Source organism: Eptatretus burgeri, chromosome 8, assembly GCF_056783735.1.
Source record: "Eptatretus burgeri isolate ZD-2024b chromosome 8, Ebu_testis_v1, whole genome shotgun sequence".
Lineage (NCBI taxonomy): Eukaryota > Metazoa > Chordata > Myxini > Myxiniformes > Myxinidae > Eptatretus > Eptatretus burgeri.
Genome location: NC_140968.1, coordinates 46,915,586 through 46,942,841, shown reverse-complemented (window position 1 = coordinate 46,942,841; position 27,256 = coordinate 46,915,586). Strand labels below are relative to the sequence as shown.

At 42.8% G+C, this 27,256-nt stretch overlaps 1 protein-coding gene across 5 annotated transcripts in view; it reads right to left on the bottom strand.

Annotated features, from left to right (window-relative positions):
- Window positions 1–27,256, bottom strand: part of JARID2 (jumonji and AT-rich interaction domain containing 2) — a 142,452-nt gene that overhangs the window by 112,271 nt on the left and 2,925 nt on the right. The window contains exon 1 of one of the 5 annotated variants that reach the window (XM_085891892.1): window positions 26,687–26,728. The exons of the other annotated variants lie outside the window; for them this stretch is intronic. Within the exon in view, the coding sequence (XP_085748018.1) occupies window positions 26,687–26,713 (27 nt within the window). The 5' untranslated portion in view covers window positions 26,714–26,728. Of the gene's footprint in view, window positions 1–26,686; window positions 26,729–27,256 lie in introns of those variants that run through there. 5 annotated transcript variants of the gene reach the window in all.

Here is a 27,256-nt window from a genome sequence, read left to right as displayed (position 1 = left end):
GCCATGCACCAAGTTTCAATTTTTTCCTTGGTGTGGTTTCAGAGATAGAGATCCACAGTTTTTCCTACATGGCTGCTATGCCACATCAACTATGATGTCATAATTATCATAAAAAAAATTCTACATGACTAATTGCACCTCTGATGAGAATTTTGTATAAATCCAAAAAGCTGTTGGAGAGAAAATGGATTTAAAAGGGAATAAACCCACAAAATCACGTCTGCATAATAATGTTACGCAGCCTGAAAGACTTGGTACCCTAACTAGAAGGGCACTCGTAGAAGTCACCAGATATGCCTCCACCCACATTAAAATACATACATATGCTTGCCGAAACACGTGACTGATGAAGTCGATTCTCTCCCCCGCCCTCACCCCCCCCCTCGCCAATACAATTTATCCCTCGATGACCCTCAAAAGTTTTCATACTGAACATATAAAGCATTTGACATATGCAATTATAACGTCATAACGAAGACATCAAAATAAATATAAAAACACCACACTTATTTCCCATGGAGAATATTTCACATGTGCCAAATTTCAATATTTTTCATGGAGAGGTTTCAGAGATGGAGGTCCAAAGTTTTTCCTGTTTTCTCCCCCAACATGGCAGCCACACCACATAACATACGACATCATAATTACCATCAAAACATTCTCCATGAGTCATCGCACCAATATTGAAAATTTTGTGTCAATCAGATAAGCGATTACAGAGAAAAGAGAAAATTAGCATGGACCGACATGCATACGTATGGACAACCCGAAAACAATGTCTCTGGCGACTTCATCAGCGGAGGCATGAAAACGCAAGAGAATGTAGGGATGTTACTCCAAAGGGTAAGTGAACAAGTTTGGAATGGTCACAAGAAATGAACATGTGAAACAATCCCTAAATTTTTCTTTGAATAATGATTGTCCGAAGCACACTCTGATACGGTATAGATGAAGTCCGATGCCGGGCCACAGTGGCTTCCTTCGCCACTGCAAAAGTGAAATTAATATTCTGAAATGACCATTAACATGACATTCTGTTAGATGACACAAACACTACTGTCAATGAGAGCACACACAAGCGCTTTCATCAATTTCAGGATAGATTGAAAGACGACTAACAGCTATACTTTTGAGCTATAGCACAGTGGGTAATCATTAGGCATATATAAACATCGATAGTGTGTTTATATATGCACCCTCCCCCCTCCCAAGTGCCAGCTATCCCTGTGAACCAAGTTTTGTCCGAATCAATCCGTAGCTTTTTGGGAAATCGTGTTACATATCATTTTTTTGCCCCATCTCTCAATTCTGAAGAATCACTTGGTAGATTAAAAAAAAAAAAAAATTACTCTCTGGATTCAGAGCTTCACCAAAATCTAATCAATTCGTCCTTCTCACACCCCCACCTGTCGTCCAAATCCATCCACAACTTTTTGAGGTATCCTGCTCACACAGACACAGACAGACAGTGGTGAAAAGATAACCTCCATCCACCTTCGGTGAAGGAACTAATTTAGTGTGAAATTTTTTATTGTTGATATTGATTTGTAATTCCAAATAAAGGACAAGCACTAACCTATTTGTAATCCCTGCCCTTTTGGATAGATGGAATCATGTCATGATAATGATCAAAATATAAAGCAATCTTTGCTAACAAATCTTCAATTAATCTAAAAATGTTTCAAAAATCTTCCTGCTCTATATTATATAGCAACATTCTTGCAAATCTTCCTGTTGTAAGTTTATTCCTGGTCATGGTACAGATTCAGACTCATACACATGCAGGAAGTAATTTGCAAAGAAAGGGGCCAGATGTGAACCAATGGGTATCCTCACAGTCAGCAGGAGTATCGGGTTGCCAACTATAGAGAAACAGTTTCTGATTAGAAATGGAACAAGTTTGCGTTTTTTTTTTGTTTTTTTTTTAACTGCAGGAAGACAGACTTTCCTTTTCAGACAAGTATGCCCTTTTTTGCTCGACCGTAATGTATACTTTCCCACTTCCAGTAAAGTCCTTATCTACTGCTTTGTACAATGTGACCACGAGTTAGTCACGTGGAATGTTTGTGTACTATATGGAAAATTACAAGTCATAGACATTTAGCTTTACCCTTGATGTTGTGATTACAGGTATAGAGTCAACAATCATCATCACACCATTTTAAAGCTTTTTTCCCTGAGCAGGGGTCAGCTTTTTTGCGGGCTCCAATCATGGTACCCTTTCTTGTGGCAATGTTTTTTACGGCCGGATGCCCTTCTTGATGCCAACCTTTTAGTCACCTTCGACACGCAGGGATAATTACCAGTATACTGGTGCTCATTTTGCCAACCTCGGTAGGATGACAGGCTGAGCCAACCCTGGTGATGTTAATTCAGTGGCTCGAACTCAGGACCCCGAGGATCCCAAACCACCACCCTAACCACTAAGCCAACACCAGGCATAGGTATAGAGTCAACAATGATCCACAATTTTATTAAAACTAAAATAAAACCTCACTTTTTATGGTAGTTTTGTAATCATTTAAAACTTTCATTATGCCTCAAGCCTGGTGTTGACTTCAGTTCGGGTGGCTTGGCTTGGGATCTTAGGGTCCTGAGTTAGAGTCCCTACAGCTGCTGAATTAACACCAGGTGGGGTTGACTCAGCTTGTCATCGTTCCAAGGTCGGCGAAATGAGTGCCAGTGTACTGCTATAGGAGCACAGCATCAGCAGCACAGCCACACCCCAACAAAATGATAGCTACCTGGCAACTAAGCTGCCATACGCAAGATGATTTTGACTAAAAAATGTTTCAAACTATATTCTCTACTTGGAATGATGAACCTCCTCTTGCAAGGATTCTTCCACATCTTAGGGATGCAGTAAATGAATGGTAATTTGTGGTGTTCATCAGGAACCAAGTTTTCTTGTTTTTGATAGATTTACATAGTGCTGCATCAACTTTATTTAATAATTACATATCTGTAGCTTTTAAGAGGTCCAATCTGCAAGTGTAATTCTTCCAAAAATGTTTGATTGTACAATGTCTTGCATTCAAATGTGATGACATCACTTGCCTTGTCAGCAGGAACAATATTATTTTTTTTTAACAGAATCCAAGGCTCGTAGTGGAGCTGCCACACATACAGGCACGCACACACATTGACAGACAAATACACGCGACAACACATTAGACAAAACAAACAGCTACTGTGCTTGGGGGAGGTACAGTCACTTCCCATGGCATTCTGGGTGTCAGCAACCCCACAACAATGCCACTGCCTTTCTCATCACACTCAGCTGGATTCTCTTATGCAAGAATTTCCTCATTCCCATGGATGTCAACCTATGTGGGTTGTCCATGCTCTATCCCTTTTGAATGCGGAGCATCAAGCAAGGAAGCAGCACGTACCATTTTTAAAGTCTTTGGTAAGACTTCATCAGGGTCTGAACCGTTTTCAAATAATTATCCATCTATGGATTGTTGGCCCACACTTTTCAGTAATAAGGTTTCTCGATATCTTTGCAGATATGCCAGTGGATTGCTCAAGCCCAGTTGTCATGTCTTTATGTACGACTGTTCTGACATTAGTGTTTCACATCAAAATGTAATGAATGGGGCTTTCAGGTTCTACATCTGTGCAAATGGCTCAAACATACAATTTTCTAAAAGCCATTATTGGAAGGCTTTGATATTGTACATTACTTTCCATCCCAGCTCAAATAACATCTTTTAGCCATTCCAGCAAACCTTTCTCAACTATATGCCCCATAATGCCTTCACTCAATTACCTACTGAGGAGGGTGGGGGAAGAGATGGAGAAGTGTAGTCAAGGGGAGAGAACAGTGAGGCTGACAGAGGCATCACTAACATGGTTTTCTTTTTGTCCTTAATTTTGGGGGGAAGGGATAGATGGGGGTTTTTAGGAGGAGGAATGAACAACCACTGACAGCACATTCACCTTTTCATGAGACCCTCTCACAATCACCCATCCATGCCTAAGCAACTTCCCAGCCCTGCCAAAGCCCATGCACCACTCTATCTCTAATGCTTTCAGGTACCTATAATTCCAGTTCAAGCCCATTGACTGTTTCTGTTGCCACTACCTTTCCAGGGAGACCATTTCATGTATTAACTGCTCTCTGAGTGAAATCCCTGCCCGACTAAGGGTACCAACTCTCACAGACTTTACTCTCAAGCCAGGGCCTTGGTCCTGCCACTATCCATTCTGATGAAAAACAAACATTTTGTCGATACCCTTCGTCTCTCTCACAACTCCTCATTTCTAATGTTAACGAGGTGTCACTAAGGAATGAACACCATTTTGCTTCTCTCTTCACACCACAGTAGGTAGTGTTGAGAAGCAATGGTTTAAAAAAAAAAACATTGAGACTTAATTTGTTGGCTCATATTTTGGCATCAGCTAAATCATATTCCTAAAATTAGAACGGCACTCAGAAGAGCACATACCCCTGCCAGGCTTATCAGTTTACGTGTTGCATCCCACTGACAAGCCGGATCTGAATCCGGACTAAAAATCGAATCGGCTCGTTCGTCACCTATCTATTCATCCAAGTTTTGATACAACCCGTCCACACATCAAATTATATTATATTATATATATATATATATTATATATATTATATATATTATATATATATATATATATATTATATATATTATATTATATATATTATATATATATATATATATATATATATATATATATATATATATATATATATATATATCTATATATATATATATATATATATATATATATATATATATATATATATATATATAGTTGCGGTTGTGGAAATTCGCATTACACCATAAAGGGTCCTCAGGTGAGATATATATATATATCGGTAAGTTCATGTGTAGTTAGCCCAAACTCGTTGTTTAGAGGGAATATATGTGATCCATTCGGGCTGCGACGCTTTAGTTAGCCGTTTTTCTTTTGCTGTAGTTAATTTGGTGCAAAAACAACAACGAACATCGCCACAACCAACATCTCAACGATCACGCCATTCACTACATGACGCCACCTTCCACAACTACGCTACCCCATCTTCGCCACTCGCCATTTAACGAGCACCGAGCGGGCACGTGCAAGAACAAAAACCAACGACGCTTGTGGGGGTTTTCCCGCCTGATGCTTCCGCCTGAATTCCCCCCACCACGCTTGGAGTGAAGGGGAGGGTGCGGCAAGTCGCTCCCGATTGGTGGATGCACGGCGTGAGGCGGTCGGAGTGGGGGCACGCCCCCCTTCGAGAGCTTTCTGGAAACGCCTCGAAGGAAGGAGCCAAGAACGGGGCGGGGCGCAGAGCGAAGGGCGGAGCTGGCCCCTACAAAAGGGTGGGCGTGAAGAGTCGCCGTTGTTGGTTGGTTGTTCCCTTGTCCCAGTTGGAGGCTGAAAGGTCTTGGTTCGTGCAAGCGATCGACAAAAGGCGTGGACGAGAAAGGTCGATGAGAACGTCGTTCCTTTTCCTGTTCCCTTGTCCCTGAAGGGGAATTGTGGAGAGTGGTGCTGATAACGCCAAGGTCGGAGGTTCTTTTCGTTCGTCCGAGCTGTCGAGCGGACCACGCCGGAGGGACTCGGAGTTACGGTCGCCAAGGACTCGACGCGCTCGGGGAAGTCACGACTTTAATTTCTTTTGGGTTTTGTGTAAATGTGTGTGTGTGTGGCGCCAGTCTTGTAAAGTAGAACTGTTTAAGTGTTGCAATAATTATATTCGGTCGTAGCTCTGCATTGTGTCCTTGCTTTTATGTGTGCATTACTGTATGGCTGTATATACACGCTTGTGGGTGTGTAATAAAGTGCTTGCTTGTTGAACTGTTCCCCTTTTTGCTTCGTCTTTTCCCTTATTGAAAGCTCCATCTTGCATCACGTAAGGGATTGATAGTGGGTTTTAAAGCACCTGGTAATTAATCGGAACCGTCAAGGCCGACGATAACTCCGCTCGGTTATCCCTGCAATACGGAACGAACCGCTTAAGCGGTTCGTGTCCGGAGTTGGCCTGTGGCGTGGTCTCATCCCCTTGGCAGATTACCCGCACGGGTACTTAGGTATATCGATATTTGGCGATTCACCCTATTTGGCGCAGGTAGACTGCAGACTGGGTGGTGGTGGGGTTAAACCCCCACCCGTGACTGGTTTCTGGCGGTAGTCCCAGGAGGGTCACGACTGAATTGTCCATTCCGGTGGGTGACGTGTCGCGATTTGAGTTACGTGGCCGATCGCACGCCGGGCGGGCCAGAATTCGCAACACTGGCGTCAGGTCGTGGGATGCGAACTCATCCCCCTCCTCGTAACACTGGTGTCAGCGGGCAGGAAACAAACTCTCCAGTCTCCAAGCTAAATTTACGAGAATTGGTTCAGGGGAGAGTGGAGCGACCCCCGATTCCCTCCAAATTACGAGCGCTTTAAATTAAATCGCTTACGTGAAATAAGATGGCATTTCAAGGCGAGCGGGTGCCGGGCGTAGAAATGTATATGTGTAGTAATGTAGGATCCATGGCCCGGGATGGTACTTGTAATTACAATCCACCGGGAAGCTCAACCCAATATTCTGAGCAAGCACTTTGCCGGCAAACTGAGTCGCATAATGGCGGCGCGATCGCACCTCAGCACAGCATGGAGCGAGCGGCTATTTATGGCGCGGCGAATGGTGCGACACGAGGCGAGCGCTCCCAACAGCCGTTTCAAACCACGTGGGCATGGCAGGTGAGGCAGGCAGACATTGGCGGGCTTCAGAAACAATTGGAGGAAGAATGGAAAACCGAGCTCGAAAAGAAATAAAAGGAGCACAACTTGGAAGTAAAACAACTAATGGAAAAAATATTGGAGGGGGCAAGGCGGTTCAAAGAACTAGAGGGGAGAGTGAGGGAAATACAGTTGGAAGAGAAAAAAATGTGAACACGATGGGAGTTGGAACAATTGAAGGAAGAGATAAGAACAGGCAATCAGGAAAGAGAAGGCCTAGAACGGAAGATAAAAAGAGGAGAGGGACAGCTGGAGGAAAGGACGGAGGAATTGCTGGAAAAGTCAGAACAGTTCGAAGAACTGCAGGGAGAAATGAGGGAGGAAGGAGAAAGGAAAAACGCAAACAAGATGGGGAATTGAGACAGCTGAAGGAAGAGGTAAGAAAAGGCATTCGGAAAAGAGAAAGCCTAGAAGGGACGATAGAAATAAAAGAGAAACGCCTGGAAGGCCGAGAGAGATACGGTAATAAAATGGACGAATTGAGGAAGGAAGCACGCAAAAGAGTTGCGGAGATGAGCGAGAGAATGAATGAAATGAGGAACAAGAAAGACAGTGAGTTCGAAGAACACCAAAACAAAGAGAGAATTACAAAACGAGTTGAGGATGGTGAAAGAAGAAAGAACGATGGCAGAGAATGAAACGTTAAGGAACCACACTGTACAGATCAAACAGTTGGAAGCGAGGGCCAGATTGCAGAATGAGGAACAAGAAAGACAGTGGAATAAAAAACACAAAGAAGAACGAATTAGACAGGAGAAAGAAATCAGTCAGTTGAAAGAAATGACGAGATTGCAGAATGAGATGAAAGAAAGTAATGAAGGAAGAACGAATGAGACAGGAGAAGGAAATTAGGAAATGGAAGGAAATAATGAGATTGCAGAACGAGGAACAAGAAAGACAGTGGAATAGAAAACTGGAAGAGTATGAATTTGAAACTGAACGACAAAAGAAAACAAAATAGGTTGGAATACGGGGAGAAACTGAAGGAGCAAGGAATGAAGCAGGAAGGAGAAATCAGGCGATTGAAGGAGACAACGAGATTGGAGAAGGAAGAACGAGAGGAACAATGGGATAGAAAACAAAAAGAACATGAATTTGAGGTGAACCAATTGAAGGAAACCATGAGGTTGGAGAATGAGGGACAGGGGTGAAAGAAATTAAAAAAGAAAGACAAGAACAGATAAAAAGAGAAGGCAAGGTTGAGGTGCGCAGAGATAATGGAAGAACAACGAACGAAACAGCAAAAGGAAATGAGCCAATTGAAAGAAACGATGAGATTGGAAAATGAAGAGCAGGAGGAACAGTGGGAGAGAAAACAAAAACTATGAGTTTGAAATTAACCAGCTCGAGGGGAGAGCAAAATTTGAGTCCACGGAGATTGAAAAACTCTGGAGGGAGAACGAAGAACTCAGGAAGTTCCGAGAGGAGGAACGACTCAAAAGGAGCCAGGAAGTAGAACAACGCAATAAGGTGGGATGCGTGACAGCACCACAAGGAGCAATGTCAGTGGTGCAGGACTTGATCGACACCACTCGTCGGATGAAGGAACAGTTAGGACCAACCCTAATAAAGGAGACACAAATATAAATGGAGAAGAGGGAAGCAGAGACAAAGAAGGAAGTAGAAGTATTGCAAGAACGGGGCGGGGCGCGGGGCGGAGCGAAGGGCGGAGCCGGCCCCTACAAAAGGGTGGGCGTGAAGAGTCGTCGTTGTTGGTTGGTTGTTCCCTTGTATCAGTTGGAGGCTGAAGGCTCTTGGTTCGTGCAAGCGATCGACAAAAGGCGTGGACGTGAAGGTCGACGAGAACGTCGTTCCTTTTCCTGTTCCCTTGTCCCTGAAGGGGAATTGTGGAGAGTGGTGCTGATAATGCCAAGGTCGGAGGTTCTGTTCGTTCGGCCGAGCTGTCGACCGGACCACACGAGCAACGCGCGGCACGAGCTCACAGACCACGCCGGAGGGACTCGGAGTTACGGTCGCCAAGGACTGGACGCGCTCAGGGAAGTCGCGACTCATTTCTTTTGGGTTTTGTGTAAATGTGTGCGTGTGTGTGGTGCCAGTCTTAAACAGTTCTACTTTACAAGTGTTGTAATAATTATATTCGGTTGTAGCTCTGCATTGTGTCCTTGCTTTTATATGTGCATTACTGTATGGCTGTATATACGTGCTTGTGGGTGTGTAATAAAGTGCTTGCTTGTTGAACTGTTCCCCTTTTCGCTTCGTCTTGTCCCTTATTGAAAGCTCCATCTTGCATCACGTAAGGGATTGATAGTGGGTTTTAAAACACCCGGTAATTAATCGGAACCGTCAAGGCCGACGATAACTCCCTCGGTTATCCATGTAATACGGAACGAACCGCTTAAGCGGTTCGTGTCCGGAGTCGGCCTGTGGCATGGTCCCATCCTCGGCAGATTACCCGCGCGGATACTTAGGTATAATCGACATTCGGCGATTCACCCTATTTCGCGCAGGTAGACTGTGGACTAAGTGGTGGTGGGGTTAAACCCCAACCCGTGACTGGTTTCTGGCGGTAGTCCCAGGAGGGTCACGACTGAATTGTCCGTTCCGGTGGGCGACGTGTCGCGATTTGAGTTACGTGGTCGATCGCACGCCGGACAGGCCAGAATTCGCAACAATATATATGGTGTGTCTGTGTTGTATGTATATATATATATATATATATATATATATATATATATATATATATATATATATATATATATATATATATATATATATATATATATATATATATATATATATATATATATATATATATATATATATATATATATATATATATATATATATATATATATAGATTGTTACGAATCTGGAAACCATTCGCATTCACACATACAGTTGACCCAAAGTTTAGTTATTTCGTTAAGTATATGTGGAGAGTTAGAATCTCTCCCCAATGTCGAATGGGTTAATTTCATGTGTGCGCTGCGGGTTTCTTTTATAGTCAGCTTTTTTACATTTTTAAATCTACCGACTCCAGCGGAACCCTCGCTTCACTCCTCCTCCCACTCTGCGGGAGAGCAAGCGCTTCACCCACCCAGCTTTCACTTCACACCACGGTGCCATAATGCACGCATTTCTGACTATGGACGTGGGCGAAGCCCCCTCCCCTCAGAGCCGACTCCACCCCAGAAAGATGGAATGTTCCTCCCGTCCAATCAGGGGTGAGATCTCCTCAGCTCTGACTCCACCCCATCATAGAAGAATGTCTCCCCTCTCGACACTGGGGAAGACAACAAAAGAGCCCCTCTCTGGGGAGGAGCACAGAGACGCCGACACGCCCCCCTCCTCCAATCGCAGCTGGACACCACGACACCCGAAAATGCCCCATCCAATCCAGAGGCAAGTTACCTGAGAGCGGATCCCTCCACCCCACACGGGGGAGGGATAAGAAGGATCGCGAGCTGTATCCGTTGGGTGTTGTTCCTTGGTTCCTTGGAGGTCGTTCCTTGCTTCTGGTCTGTTGGGCTCTCCTGGTTGTCAGTCATCGTTCGTGGCTGGCCGGGTCATTCGTAGGATCCTAGCTGCGCTCGTTGGATTCTGGTTCGTGGGTTCGAGTGGGTTGTGTTGGAGCGCTTGAGCTGGGGATCCCCGTTCCCGTCCACGGACTTCGAGCTCCACAAGTGCGAGTCGGTAAAACCGCACGAGACTGCCAGGTACCAAACCATACTCTGACCCCCAGCTTGCCTTTCCTCCATGGCTGGAGGGTCCAATAAAGGCCAGCCAGCTCCATTTCTTTTTGGGTGTGTGTGTCTGTGTGTGGCACCAGTCTGTAAGTAAAACTGTAGAGTGATTGCCATTGTACATTTGCCTCCATTTATATTCGTGAAAAGTCTGCTCTGTTTCCCTCCCTATTGTAAATAAATAACTGTTAAATGTTCCAGTTCGTTATGTTTTTTTTCATTGACCCGGTGTTCGGGCTTGAGAATTCGGGAGGCAGATTGTGCTGTAAATTGTTATTTGGACCAGTGCGGCTTTGGTAATTCCCACTCGGTTACAGCGACTCGGTTCGGACAAAGCCGGCCGAGGGTGTGGCTTCCCCGGTAGCTCGACTAATTTGGTAAATTGGAATCAGACAAAAAGACCCTAACCATGCGGTCGAAATATTAGCGTCCACGGTCCATTAAGCGACCCGTCGACTTCGGAGTTATCCGGAGTGACGACCTTCAATTCCGGGTGGAGATGGCCCAACTGCTCCATCTAGCGGTTGTTCCCTGCCCCCGAACCCCAGCACCACAACAAAATGTGTGTGTGTATATATATATATATATATATATATATATATATATATATATATATATATATATATATATATATATATATATATATATATATATATATATATATATATATATATATATTTGGCACTATCATGGTGAAGAATCAAAATATTGTAGTATCCAGATACTCAAAAAAAATAAAAAGAAATTTGTCCCGTCACACACCCAACCTGTCCACCAAGTTACGTCTGAATCAGTCCATAACTTTTTGAGATATTCTTCTGCTCACAAATAGACAGACGCAGAGAGGGAGGGAGGGGGAGCATAACCTCCATCCACCTCTAATGGCAGAAGTAACTTGTATAGCAGATATTTCTGAAGCAGCTATCTTGAATATTATATTCAAGTCAGTAATCCTATCTGCGGGAACGGTACAAAGGTAGCAGTGCACTCTCAGTAGTTTGAGCTGTCTGGCCTTGCTTTGATTCTAAGCTTGAATGTAAGCTGTTGGATTGTCGTTTTGTCGACAGTCACAAGTGTGCCACCCCTCGGATGTATATCAAGCTGGGGACTCATCTGCTAGCATTACTTGGACGTTAAACATCCCATTGTTTTTCGAAAAGAGTAGGCGGGTTATCATTGGCATGCTGAACAAATTAGAAATTACTGCCCAAATCAGCTCCAGCTGAACATCAGGCCTGGCCAGCAGGAAACAGGAAAGACTTGAGCAAAACTTCCCACTCAGCCAACCCCACAAATAAGCTGTTATTAATTGGGGTGTCAGCAAAAGCAGCAGTAGCAGTCACAAGTTTGTGATCACAAGAGAAAAAATACCCCCGAGCGGGAGTGCCGGTCATCTCTGCCAGAGGTCGAAAGTAACTCTGTGCCAGACTGGAATAAGGGCAGTTCATAAAGTACGTACGCTCTATTGCCGGGTTTCAAAACCACCCACCCACCTCTGTATGCAGGCTAGTGACCACCCACCCACCCCCATATGCGTTTCATACCACATCACAATACTTGAAGATTACAACGAACTGTAGATTTATCTAAAATGCATCAGTAATTATTAACTACGGTAATACAGTAATATGGAACAATTATTGACGTCCACGGATTCAACATCACGTCGAAAATGTTCCTGTGAACGGGGATATTTTTCCCCCTCGCGATGACGACAGGCTCACCTTCATCTGAAATGCTCTCATGTCGTCCAACACCACTTTCATAAAGTATGTATGCAGCAGTCATACCACCCACCCACCCCTGTACACTGCTCGTACGCAGGCTTTAAATCACCCACCCCTGTACGCAGGCTTTAAACCACCCACCCCCATCATACATCGCTAATCGCTTGCAAAGCCAGCAGTTCCTTATGAACCGATGGTTGTAAGTCATGATGATGCAGTCCCTCGCGGTGTAATTTACCTTTTTCTTTTAATATCACAACACGTCACTTATGAAAATAAAAGTACAAATTGAAATTCAAGACAATGTTAATGTCATAAATGAAAGTAAGTTTTCATATAAACTTGTGTTCCATTGTTTTAGTTAAATCCGACAAAAGCTTCAAATGTAATATTTGTCTCGGAGAGTTCCGGTTCTTAATTTAATACTTTTATTTTTGTATGTACTTTATGAACGGCCAATACGGGGAATCAGAGCGAAGTTTGAGGGGCTATAAAATCGGAACGAGAGCAAATTTCAAAAAAAATGGCTCATGTTCTTGATAATAGTCCATAGTATCTGAATCACTAATAACATTTGATCTCTCTTGATAAATGAGGGAGGAGATACGATTTGAAATCGACGATTTTCGCAACTTTGACAGCCTCGTGACGTTGACCTCGACCTTGGACGACCTTGAAAGTTATATCGTTGTGCATGTCTCATCGACCTCTATCCATTCCACTATTGGTTGTCTCCACTCGGTCTGATTGTGGACGAATGGACGGACGAACGGACGGGCGGACAGACTTCGAGACTGTTATTATTAGGTCATCTCTACTGAGATGACCTAAAAAGTGGCAAGTCACTTGGCATCACCTAAGGAAGCCAAAGATGCATCATTTTCTAATAAATAAATACACAACGCACAAAATCTGCACTCAATGCATTCATTTGTCATCTCTCTGTGCATGTTAAAACAGTGCGTTTCACTCAAACTGCACAATCAGAGTGGCAGACAAATTTGCCGAGCAGCGACAGAAAGTGAAAAACATTGAAACTTTGGACCCAAATTTTCCAAGTTTGCCAAGTGCAATGTTTGATGGTGGATAGTAGGATTAAAAATAAACTGCAATCCTTTTCTACTTCAGTGTAACACAAAAACACAGTTTAAAGTGAAACTGTAAACTGCAATAAGACAGGAAGCTTTGCTGAAAGCTTGAAAGGAGATCATTATAGACTGTGGCTCAGAGCAAATTCAGTGTGTCTGCAGCATGGGTTTCTATCTGAAAAGAAATAAGCGTGGATAAACCAAATCAGGTGACTTCCATAATACCTGTCTGTGATCCCTGAGCAACACCAAATTACAATACTACAGAGATGCTCGATTATGATGACATCTGTGCAATATCCAATTATAACATCCCCGTAATTTAGATCAATTCCCAAATGTAGATCTGGAGAAAAGGCAAAAAAAAAATTTTTAATGAGAAAGATTCTGCCCATTGGAAGCATCCTGCTTTGCAAGCGACAGAACTTTAGTTACAATAACCGTAGCAGACTGCAAAAATAAAGAATTCAATTTACCCAACCGGATATAACAGCAGAACATGGAAATATAAATATAAGAAATATATATATATATATATATATATATATATATATATATATATATATATATATATATATATATATATATATATATATATATTGTTACGGTTGTGGAAATTCACAGAACACCATTCAGGCTTCCCAGAGATCAGTTATGTCGATAAGTGTGTGTTTAGAATAGATTTCCCCACCGATGTTTAAAGGGCTGTGATCTTTGAGTCAGCCATTATTATTTTGCTATCTTTATTTTGGAACAACTACATCTGAACAACCTCAACCGCCTCTCAACAACCATGCCATCCCAACCACAGCGCTAACCACAACCGCCTCTTGCGGTCTCCACAGCTCCGTGAACTATTAAAGACCCACGAGGTCCAGTTCTGCCCTTTCCTTTCATGAATGTTGTGGCGCCGTGTCCGTCAAGTAGTGAACTGTTAAGTGCATGTACGTATATAATAGAACGGTTGTAGTCCTTTGTCTTGCTCGTTCCTGCATTGATTTCTTGACTACATGATTGCATACGTGTTTGATTGCATACGTGTATGACTGCTTACGTGTGTACAAATAAATGTCCTTGTGTGAATGTTCACCTGTTCGTTGCGTCCTTTCCCTCGATTGAGCTGCCGTATTGCGTTTGGGATATTAGCTGGCTTTTAAATAGCCGATAAAGTAATCGGATCCGGTGGGGCCTGGCGATATACACCACTCGGCAAATCGCAAACGGAGCGAGTTGCTTAAGCGGCTCATTTCTAAGCAGGTCCCGTCGAGGTGTAAATCCCTGGCATTTCTGTCTGCGCGCATACTTAGGTAAATCGACAATTCGGCGATCGGACCCTATCGCACGCGGACAGAATAGTTGGCCGATTTACGGTGCGATTAAGAACACACCCGTAGCTGGATTTCGGCGTTGATCCGAAAGCTGCGACTAGGTTTGCAATGTCCGGTGGGCACGTGCAGCCGTGAATTAGCTAAAAGTGGTCGCCCCCACGCCGGAGTGGTGAGAAACCACAAATATATATGTTTTTAAACAAAACCATCCAACTGACCTAAGCTGCATAATTCAAAGGCATCCAATTAATTTATTTTGTAGCCATTTATGAACACGATGTGGAAACTTTTTTATTTGTAATCTTATTATTAAAGTGGAAAGGGAAGTGTCAGGAGGAGGGGTGTTTGAGATGGTTGTACCTTACTGGCAATGGTACAAGTTATCGCTGTGTCTACCCATAAAGGCTGGAAATAAATTTTTCGGTTCGTTCACACACCAGCGGAAAACAGAGCTTACTCCGGTGAATGCACACGAGATAAGTGTTCACCACATGTAATGGAACTTAAAGAAATATTCCAAAACCCACACTAATGGAACAAATTTGATTTGTACTAAAAAGGAACATCTCCAAGGTTGTGTAATAACGAATAAACTTCTGCCTTTGGAATGATGTTAAAGGATGTGGTGTATTGAGAGATTGCAAAAATTCCATCATGAACTCCTCTCAGCCACAATATACCAAGGTGGGGGGTGAGGAGGGGAGGACCAACAACAACAAATAAGGAAACCAACAACAACAACAGCTTCAGGAAACCATTATAAAACGACAAACATTGCGACATCTTACTCAGGGATCTAGTAGAAGTCGGCGAGGAACATAATTACCCGTGTGTTGCTGTTCTACAAATTCCGACAGGAATGTACAACAAGGTGTTCCCCAATGTGCTTTCCCCTTCCACCTCAACAACTAAAGCCTCATGGAAGAACTTGTACAAAAATAGATCCAGATCATTTTTTTTTAATGTTCACTTTCTTCTCAAATAAACACGAACATATATGACAGTTGAAGATATGAAAAAATGGAAATTAGGAGACAAAGGGGAGGTGGCAGGGGGTGGGGAACTTGAGGTTTAAAGCCATTTTCATGACTTCTAATACAATTTCACAACACAGCACAAAACATATCAAGTGCCATGAGATGTCTTGTATGAAAAAGGTTTAACAAAAATAAGTAAATACTTTTTTAACAATGGGGATGGGGGAATAAATCCCCCATTCCCCCCCCCACCAATAGGTGGAGGGGGAACATATTTTGACCTCCTTGTGAAAGCAGCTCAGACCTGAAAATGAAATGGCAGTATTTTTGTGTGTGGTGGGTGGGGGGGGGGGGAATGGGGGAACGAGGGCAAACGTGTACAGTACTTAAAAGTTTAATGCAAAACCAAGCTGTACATGTTCACGCGCACTGTTCGACGATGGCATTATCGAGTGATACTCCATCAATTGGGTAACAAACAAACACCAGTCTTGGTCTCAAATGCTGCTTCATCCATAATCCATGAAACTCAGGTCTATAATTATTTTTTGCTATGGCACATGGCTTACACTCTTCTATTCCCTCGACGACAATCTTCGACCCCACCCCATCACCATCTTCGATTTGTTGAAGAGTATATGGGTCAGGCATGCTGCTAAGCTGGTTGTGTAATGTGTGAGCAAGCAGAAGTGGTTTCAAAGTGTTTTTGAGGCAGTACACAAGAGATGTGGCTTGTCTCCATGTCTTGCCCATAGTTTGCAACCCATACCATCCCATATTAGAGGTACTGTATATATATTATACATGGTGTCCATAAAGTGCTTGTACAACTTTCAACTTTTGATGTGCACATGATAGAAGTGTGTATGTGTGTGTATGCGTGTGTATGCGTGTGTATGCGTGTGTATGCGTGTGTATGCGTGTGTATGCGTGTGTATGCGTGTGTATGCGTGTGTATGCGTGTGTATGCGTGTGTATGCGTGTGTATGCGTGTGTATGCGTGTGCGTGTGCGTGTCAATTCTGGGCCGATTTTATCCAGGCTTGCGAGACAGTCAACATGACCTCAATTGGTGAATGAGTAGGGGTGTTTTTTTATCTTTGCAGGTGGTCTTTAAAGAAGATAAGGGGAGGGACTCAAATTCTCGATGTAAATGAATATCATGTCGCTCCACTCCAGCTGGGAGAGGGTATTACAAGTCCTCATCCTTTACAGTACAGTATTCCTGTTCCCACATTTTTCAGTGCAGTGAGGTGTTTTGAATTACGCAGCGAGAGGTATTGTGGATTACACGTTTGAATAACGATAATAACATTAACCCCACCCCGGCCACTCCCGAAGGGAGCGGATGCTTCTACCCTTTCATAATGCATCGTTCACTCCAATTTTCCAACTTGTTGAAAACATTCTCCAGTTGATGGTGAAAAACCCGAGGTTCATCCAAATTATGTGGTTTTGAAGAGTAAACAGTAGCTTTACATAACCCCAGAAAATTCAGTCCAATTGGTCCACGTCTATCGGTGCACTTGCCTGGGAAGAAATCATTCAAGAACCGTCACACATTCAAAGCCTGGTGACAGGAAGCAAAGTCTTTCTGGTAAAAGGTGTTGTGTGAAACATTTAATCATAGTAGTTTGGGAGCCAAATGCGGTAATTGTGGTTGTTGGCTTTACCACTGATGTAGAAGTTGCCTCATCAGAAAATGTCAACTCGTCAAGAAATCCAGGGGAATTGTGCATTTAACAGCAATAACGACATTTTAAAGGGGAACCCCAAACACCAAGCAAGACCACCTCGATGCGAATCTATCCCTCGATACCCCACAAAATAGATATGATGTCTTTTCCCAATTTGAGATTTATAAAGTAGGTAATTTTGTGATTAAAACTTGAAATCTTGTTATTCTTCAGGATTAGCTGTGACATCACACATGGAAGTCGACCGCCAAATTCATACTGTCTATGGGTTACATTGCAGTAAGGTGTAAATCAAACAGAATCATTTTCGATTTTCCATAAATACCTGTATGCCGAGTCGATGCATCCTTTATGGGTGAATACTTGCAGTAATACAAGCAGATGGTCTCATGCCACACCAATGGTCAAAAGACCCGAAGTTTATCAGAAATTGGAAAAAGAGGTTTGTCCAAAATAGCCGAGTGTGGATCAGGCCTCCAAAATGTTTGCTTTTGTGCTTGGAACATTTTACAGAGCACCATTATGAAACAACAGAGATGGCTAGAGCTTGTGGTTATCCACCACGATTGAAAAGGGATGCCATTCCCATGATGAAGCAGAAGAAACAGCCATTGCTCAAAACTAACATAATCTTTACCCAGCCCACCAGCACATGTACACGGGCAATTTGAGCGGTGAATCAAACACCTGTGTCGGCCTGCCGGTGACCGATCTCACCTCATGAGATGTGCTGGCTCCCCTATCAAACACACACACACACACACACACACACACACACACACACACACACACACACACACACACACACACACACACACACACACACAATTTTCCCTGCTAGAGTGGGGGTTTGCCTCACTAGCAACCATCGCCGGAACAATACCAGCCACCATCCCAAACAGCCCCCCCCCCACCCCAAATAATACCGACCATCATGCCACCACTCCACTCCCCCCACAATACCTACCACCAACCCTCACTCCACCATCCCCAAAACACGACCCAAAAATCCCCCCTCAACCATGACCCACAATATCCACAAGCACCCCACACCCCCTCCCACCATCACCCTAACAATACCAACTAACAGACTATACCCACTCTCAACAATCAACAATCACCCTAACAATACCAACCACCACCCTTCGCCCCAAGTACCACTCCCCCCCCCTTTCCACTGGGGCAGGACACAGACACAGACATGGCACTGACAGCACAAACGGCGTCCCGAGAAAGTATGAAATATGATAATCCTGGTACATGCAAGACAATCGGTCAGCCTGTGATGATGGGACAAAGCATTCATTGCCAATTTTGTTGGCGGTACCAGAGTGCATGGGCGGTGTTGGCTGTCGGACGATGACGGGTATGTCTGCTGGCATAATACAACCGATTTATGAATACAAAATCCCTCATAAGCCATAAATTGAACAGAAAAACAAACCTAGCAATCTGTAGTGAACATGCGACCAGCATTTTTATATTCACAAACACCTCCATTGTCACCAACTTCCTCAGAATCACTCGCATAAGGATCAAAACAATATGGTTACACAATTCCCCCAAAAGCATTTCCATCACTAATTTTGTCTCCAATGGTTTCTTCAAAATCCCACTGATCAGTTTCAACATACGAGGAACCACCAGAGTTGCTAATGATGGTGGAATCAAAAACAGAATCTGAGCTCAACATACACTTTCTCGATGAAAGGCACCATTTGGATGAAGCTGGTTCCAGGTGACATCACTGGCAAAAATCGAAAATCTGACATTCAATTAAAATTAAAAAATTCCCTTAAAATTAGACCATAACTGAAAATCAATTATTTATGGAACAAAACCAAAAACAAAAATTGCATTCGAGTTCACCTCAACAGCATGAGTATCAACAAAACTTGATGAATTATCCATTCATGAAGCATGTTGTCGACTTAACGGTTAAGGTGGCTGGCTTAAGATCCTTGGGTCTCGATTTCAAGCCCCTGCATTGAATCAACACCAGGTGGGTCGACTCAGCCTGTCATTCTTCCGACGTCTATGAGTACCAGCTTACTGGTAACGGGGGTATTGCATCAGCAGCACAGCCACACGCCCAGACAACAATGCAGACAAACAGCCACAGGATGCATACGAATAAATAAAATGATCCTTTCATGTACATTTACAGTTTCTATCATGTGTACATCAAACGTTATAAAAGTTCAAAGTTTCACAAGGATTTTATGGACATCTTGAAGAGGTAGAGAAATTGTTGCACGAGTTAAGCCTCCCGCTCAGCCTTTGGCAGGCCACACCTTGAGGATCAATCTCCAATATTAATTGGGTGCGGCATCCAGGACAAGTACCACCCAGATCAAATTAATGGCAATATTGCACACAATGACATTCTAAGACCGAATGTACCATCCTGCCAAGCGGTGATCCTCTAATCCAATCCCTTGATTATTTCTCAGTCTCACGCGATGGTGATTACCACAGTTCTCAGGGAAACCACAAAGGTTGGCGGGTCGACATAATGACAGGAGCCAAGGGGAACCCGAATGAAAGCACTTTTGGTCTTGCCACACTGTGACAGGTCATGGCATTGTCACATGGCAGAATAACTTGTGTCAAACCAAGACACCACAGCATCACTATTGCAACAGAAAAACAGCAGCTAGGATTTCAGCATGGACAAAGGAATCACAGCTATTCACCTTCCAAAAAACCCCGACGAACATAGCTGCTCTTAAGGCTCACAGCAACTCTTATAGATTTCCAAAAGGTCATGAGAGTACACTACATATAGTTTAGAAACACTACCTGCATGTCCATCATCTCAATATCTGTGAGAAGCAAGGTATCAAACTGCAAACAGGTTTCTAATGAGGATACAATGGTCCTGCCAACAATTCAGGATTTTATTGATTTTCCTGTCCAATCCAGTTTTAAACACTGATGCAAATTGACCCAAAATTGAAATGCTAGATTGTTTTTAGTAAGTCCCGTGATATTGACTCATCTCCCATTTTAGTGTCATCTTGCATTAGGGAAGTTTGGTGCTGAATTCATGACACTTGCCCATTCTAAGAAATCACATTAGCGAACCACATGACTGACAACATCAATATTTTTCTGTCGACCAATTTATCCCGAGATGACCCTTAATTTTCACAATGATCGGATGCAATGTTCCAAGTGTTCAATTTTGACCAGAACAATATATATATATATATATATATATATATATATATATATATATATATATATATATATATATATATATATATATATATATATATATATATATATATATATATATATATATATATATATATATATATAAATAAAAGGAGGTCAGTCAGGAATGGGAGCATGCACCGGAGCAGTGCATCGCTGCATCCACTTTCCGCCGGAACACCAGGGGCCTCCCCCTGGCCATCCCCCCAGACACCCCCATCTACTTGAGATGCTGATCAACTTGCTGCAACCACAAGGCACATGGTCAGCTCATTGGCCTCCTCTACTCATGAGGCTCACTCACTGAGAGAATCTGGTGAGCAGCATCAGCGTCAGGAAAACGAGCCACATGCCCATACAGCCACAGCTGAAGCTCATGGACCATGCAGGTAGCAAATCTCATTTGGGTCTCTCAGCAACTGCTCGTTGGATACATCTGAGCAGCGATAGAAAAGGATTCACCGAAGAGACCTGGTACCAAAGGCATTAAGTCTGTCTCAGATCCCTGGTCAGAGTCCAAGTCTCACATCCGTATAGCAAGACCGGAAGCCTCAGACTTTTGTCCTCCTGCACAGATACTGACAGCTCCACACCCCCATGATCCAGGGAATCCACAACTCCCCAGGACTGACCCAGATGTCTAATGACCTCTGGCTCTCAGCCAACAGACATGAATATCACTGCCAAAGTAAGGAATCTCTCAGTGACCTCAACATCCTCACCACAAACAGGTACAGACAAGATAGCAGCATCGAAGATGTCATTGAAAGCCTGGATCTTAGTTTGGACCCAGGAAACACGTAATCCCAGTGGCTCAGACTCCTCATGCAGCACCTCGAGAACCCCCAAAAGGATATCCAGTCTCCACAAAGATGACTGCATCTTCTGCGAAATGAAGGTCACAGATCTTGACATTCTGAAACTATGCACTGCAGCTTGATCTCTCCGACATGCTCTCCAGAATGGAGTCCATACAGCAAGCACTGAAAAGTGTGGGGGCCAGCCACACCCCTGACAAACTCCAGTAACTGGAAATAAGTCAGAGATGGTATCACCTAATCTCACAGCAGTCTCAGTACCAGAGTATGGTTCAGACATCAAATTAATCAGTTTTGGGAGCACCCCATGAAGACCAAAAATCCTACAGAGGACATCCCGATTCACTGAATCGAACGCTTTGCAGAGATCAACATAGGCTGCAAGCAGCCCATGCCGAAACTCTCCGCGTTTGCTGAGAACTCAAAGAGCGATGATACGGTCAATCATTGACCTCTTTGGTGTAAAGCCTGACTGCTCTGGGTGCTGGTGTGCTCAAACAGATGGTGGTGAACCCTATCAAGAATTATCCGAGCAAAGGCCTTGCCCGGCACTGAGAGTAGCGTCACCCCTTGGTAATTGTTGCAGTCCTGGCAATCACGCTTCCCTTTCCAGAGAGGGACAACAGCGCCCCTCTTCCAGTAAGTTGGGTTGATGCCTGTTTTCCAAGCACAGCACAGAACTGAATGAAACGACATGAGTGCAGCATTTCCACCAGCCTTGAGAAGTTCAGCATGGATGCCACAAATCCCAGGGTCTTTACCTCATTTCAACGGGTTTACCGCAGCCTGTGTTTCCACAAACGAATGTGGATCACAATTGATTGGAGGGTCAGCAATAGGGATAGTAACACCCCTGACATCCATCTCAACAGCTGGTGGATCAGCCTCCCAGTACAGCCGCTAAAAGTAACTGGCCCAGCAGGCCTTCACTTCAGACTCCTCTGTCAAGAACCCCCCCAACCCTCCACTCTAACTGCAGTACACCGAGGGACGGGCTTGGCAGAACGTCATACGTGAATTCCCCTGTAAGCAGGATGAGAATAACTTGTCCACAGGTAATGCTCTACCCCCTCACAGATTCCTCGCACATAGGCTTCCTTGTCCACCCTCAGTGCACATACAGTTTTACACCTCAACTCTCTGAACAACTCAGCTCTGCGATTAAGCCTGGCCCTGCGACTCTGGTCAATGGTATCCAGTATCCATTGACACAAAATTCTTCTTCGCCCAATGGTGAGTTCCAAGACATCTATCTACCAGCAACATCAAGAAGGGTTGTCTTGAAGGCACTCCACAACTCTTCAGGATTCCTGAAAGCACCCAGACTTCCCAAAACCCCACACAGCCTGTTCACAAACTCATCAGCTACCCTGTCATCCTTGAGCTGGCCAACATCCAGCCTCAGCTGGGATGGTACCATTCTCCTGGATTTAAACTGCAACTTCAGAGTTACTACAACAAGCCTGTGGTCGGTAATGAGGAACTGAGTACTTCAGTAGAACCTGTAGTTCTGGATTGTCCTCCAGCGACCATTAACGAACACAAAGTCAATCTCCTTGGCCACACCACCAGCATTGGAATTCCAAATCCAGAGACGAGCCTGTGGGTACTGAAACCATGAACCAGCCACCCAAATCCATGACTTCATGCACAGTCAAGGAACTTATTGCTATTCTGGTTCACAGCTCCAGACCCATGGGGACCAACACATGTCCCATAACCATCCCTATCAGTTCCAGTCGATGCATTGAAATTGAAAGACTAGAAGAGCATCTCGCCTGGTGCACTGATCAACCAGACTTGAGCGTGGCATAGAATGTGTCCTTCATGGTGAGATCACTCACCTCAGTTGGAGCATATCCAGAGACCAGGGAAACGACACCCAAGGAGTGACGTATCCTTAGTCTCATAATACGCTTGTTGACCAGTGCAAAAGACAAAGTCCATTCTAATTTGGGTGCGACTGGGTAGAGTGAGTACTGACTGGGTAGGGTGCAAGGGATTGGGGAAACAAGATTTGGAAGGAAACACAGAATTGAGGCATTTGATGGAAGGCGAGTATACTCTTGAGACAGACTTCAGGTGCCACCAGGTTTCAGAGGAGGGAGACGAGCTTGAAAGTTCCATCTTGCAGTTAGACAGACGATGTTTTCTGGCTCTCCTGAGTGGACTAAAACTTGCTGCCTGCTTTGTGTGTGGAATGATCCGATCCGAGATTACCTTCAGGTGGATTTGTCCTCCAGGAGAAGGCAAGGTGTTAAATATATAATTGACAGTAACAAAGTCAACATGACAAAAGTTTATTTCTAATTTTAAATGCCTGTTTCCTCGCTAAATTGTATTGTATGTCAAAAGCAAAAAATATATATTTTACAAAGCCATATCCAGACCAAATTTGGAAAACTTTTCATGCTGTTCAAGGATAATAAAAGGAACTTTCAAACAGTAAACTTAAAAAAAAAAAAAATTTTAACCGATGCCAGTAATTGAGAGCACATAGATAAACAGGAAACACAATTCAAATCCAAGGCATCATAAAGAAAATACTTTAAGATAAAAACAAACAAACCCAAAACAGGTTGAAAAATTGAAAAACTAGTTTGCACGAGTGGAAAGTGGATGATGGTTAATGTTTAAAAATAAAAATTACAATGTGAAACATCCAGGGAAATTCTCTAAACATTAACTGGGTTTTTGTGCAAGTAATTCAACATCAGCATTTAACAAACTATCACTATCTCATTCCAAAGTTCACAAATGGACAAAAGGCACTGAACTTACAGAATACAAAAACTCAGAAAAATAAAGATAAAATAAGATAAAATAAGATAAGCCTGATTTGAAAGTCACTCACTGCAAAGCCAACAATTTGAAACTATTAAAAAGCCAGTGTGAAACAAGATACGAGTGGCAATGTATGGGCCAAATCACAAATTAATTACAAGTCTACCATCAATATGATGACCAACTTATTTCTGCATTTATTGTTTGGAATATACAAACCCTTCAAGTTTAAGGTATACTAAACACAGAAAACATGAAACCATTTCCATAAAATAAGGTACTATACACGAGTGGCACACCACCTTTACTTGCATCTGTTCAGTGGTGTATGTCAGTGTGATGGTAACGCTCATACATAAACAATCCGATCCAGTACAAATTGTTTCCGTGTATGTACAACTGTGATGTTTGGTGAGGCGAGATGTTTATGACAAAAGCGCAGGAAGGTAAAACGGGGATACTTTATAATGAGGGAGGAAGACTTTAACCTGTGCAGAAGGATTGGCAGGGTTCGAGACATTTACAATTACTTCCGGATGTAGAATAGTCAAGCAAGCATGAGCAGCTTGGAGAGGGAGGAACTTTGGTGAATGTTCCTTCTTTGAGATTATGAAAAATGAAAGGAGTGTCAAAGCAGGGAGAAGAACAGGAAGTCAAAGGGTTTATTTTTTTTATAGGCATCGTGCCATGTCTACCACTTGTTTTATTTCAAAATTAAACAAGTTTGGAATTCAACCACTGACCGGTGTGGATCGATCGAGAGAAAAATAAAAAGAACCTTAAGTTGGGTTTTGTGTCATTTATATGTCAAATGACTACATGCATGCAAAATTCTCTGATAAATGCAGTGAAATATAACCCTATGGGATGGCATCCCATGAGGAGGAAGAAATTTCACCTTAATTGCACCATCGAGTGAGTGGGGAGAGAAAGATGGTGTTGTCTGTACCGAGAGTACACCGGGAAATGATGTCACTACCCCCAAGTTCAGTGGTGGTTGTGACTGGCGTTATCGAATATATATGTCTGCATGTGCGATTTGTGTTGCATATACTCCATGAGCCATAGACCATGCAATAAAATAACAAGTAAGTAAGTTTATGAACTCGAGTGAAGTGGATGGCCTGCCATTGCAAATCCCCACACTTCCCTCCAAAAGCAGTTGAAAGATGGCAAAAAGTTCCACCAGGAATGACCCAATATCAAAATTTGAGTTTACAATATTCTATTTTGACCTCAAGTCCCCACCCCCATGGCATGAACTGGGATCAAATACCCCAAAAAATACATTTTTTTATGTGCCCCCTGCAATGTTGATTGCATACACAAAGTTTCATTAATGAACGTTAAAAAAGTGTGCCCGTAATGGCAATTTCTGGTATTTGAACTTTTTACCTTGCTCCAAAGCAATTGGGGATGGGGGACAAGAACAAAAGTGACAGTGCTCTCACATTCTTGCCATGTGATCATAACTACCAATTTCATGAATTTCTGCCCAACTGTTTGAGGAGATAGCATGATGCAGACACACACAGACAAGCCAGAGAAGATATAGCAGACAAAATAGTTTTTTTTTTTTTGAGCATGGGGATCAAAAATAAATAAATAAATGAACGAATGAATAAATAAATAAATAAATAAATAAATAAATAAATAAGACCACAAAATATGAATGTCTGTTTCGGAATTGCAAATGACAAAGTTTAAATTATTTACCGACAAACACCTCAAATACAACCGAACAGAAAAAAGGACCTCATCTGACATATAATTAAAAAGTAAAGTATATGGATGAGAAGGAAATGCTACCATTGGACCTCACCATTTGTGGATTCACTATTCGCAGACCACATGTATTCATGGGTCATCAAGTGTGACCTGCTTTAACATTCGCGCTTTTAACACTTCAGGAATGGTCACCTATAATCCACCTGGGAAATTGGAAATCAGCTAACATCACAGAATTACATTTGTTTTTTAAAGTGTCAAAACAGATTCCCTTAACTACAGCCCAATTAGCTTCCTGTACTTCCAACCCACAGCAAGGTCATGGAATCCATCATCACAGTTGACATAAAATCATTCCTTTTCTCCAACAGCCTCATCTCAGATTCAAAACAGGTTACTCTACCTTGGGCATGCTGCTTCTACTCTCCCATTAAAGGTGGAGGCCCTCAATATCAGACATGAGATCAGGGCCTTCTCTTGGGACATCTCAACCTTTTGATACAGTCTGCCATCCTGCCTTGCTCTCCAAACTGTCTGCCTATGGAATCCTCTCTCCTCTCGTCACGTAGTCAACGTGTGGCTCTCAACAGAACCCTTTCATCTCCTCTCCCTGTCAAGGCTGAAGTACCCCAAAGTCATGTTCTCAGTCCCATATTATTCCTAATATTCATCATTGATCTCAGTGACTCTGGGAAATCCTCTTTATCTCCTTTCTGATTACTCCACTCTATGCTGTGACATCCCTCATCCTTCTGACAGACACGCAGAAACCTCTTAGCTCTCCCTAGACCTTGACACAATCACAAACTGGCCAAACACAATTTTGTTTATATATCCATATTGTCCACCCTTTGCGTTTTCCCTTACCCCTCTCTCATCGTTATCTTCATCCATCGTCTGTCTCTGAGTACTTCCTCCCTCCACCGTGGTGTTGGTGTTTCACCCTTCTCCTGCTGTTTCCTTTGCTATGTTGTCTCCTGTGTAATTACTCTTCCACAACCCAAAACAATGTTTAAAAAAAAAAAAAAAGAATTGTACATATATATATATATATATATATATATATATATATATATATATATATATATATATATATATATATATATATATATATATATATATATATATATATATATATATTGCCCGACATTCACAGCATTTTTCAGGAAAGTATCCCAATGAAGAGCGGGGTTCGACTATTTGAATACATTACACTTTTCAAAGTTTGGATTGGAGGGAAAGGATGAAATTTGCACTTTGGCAATGACACCCAGGCTGAACAAAATTAATACGCAAGCTCGAAGGCACAAAACAGGTTCTGCTAATCCACGAGCCTCAACACCTGTATTTAAATGATTTTTTAACCCTTCAGGGGAAACCAACAAATGAAAAACTTAATATATCGAAAAATCGTGGTTCCCTCAAAAATTTGTTGCA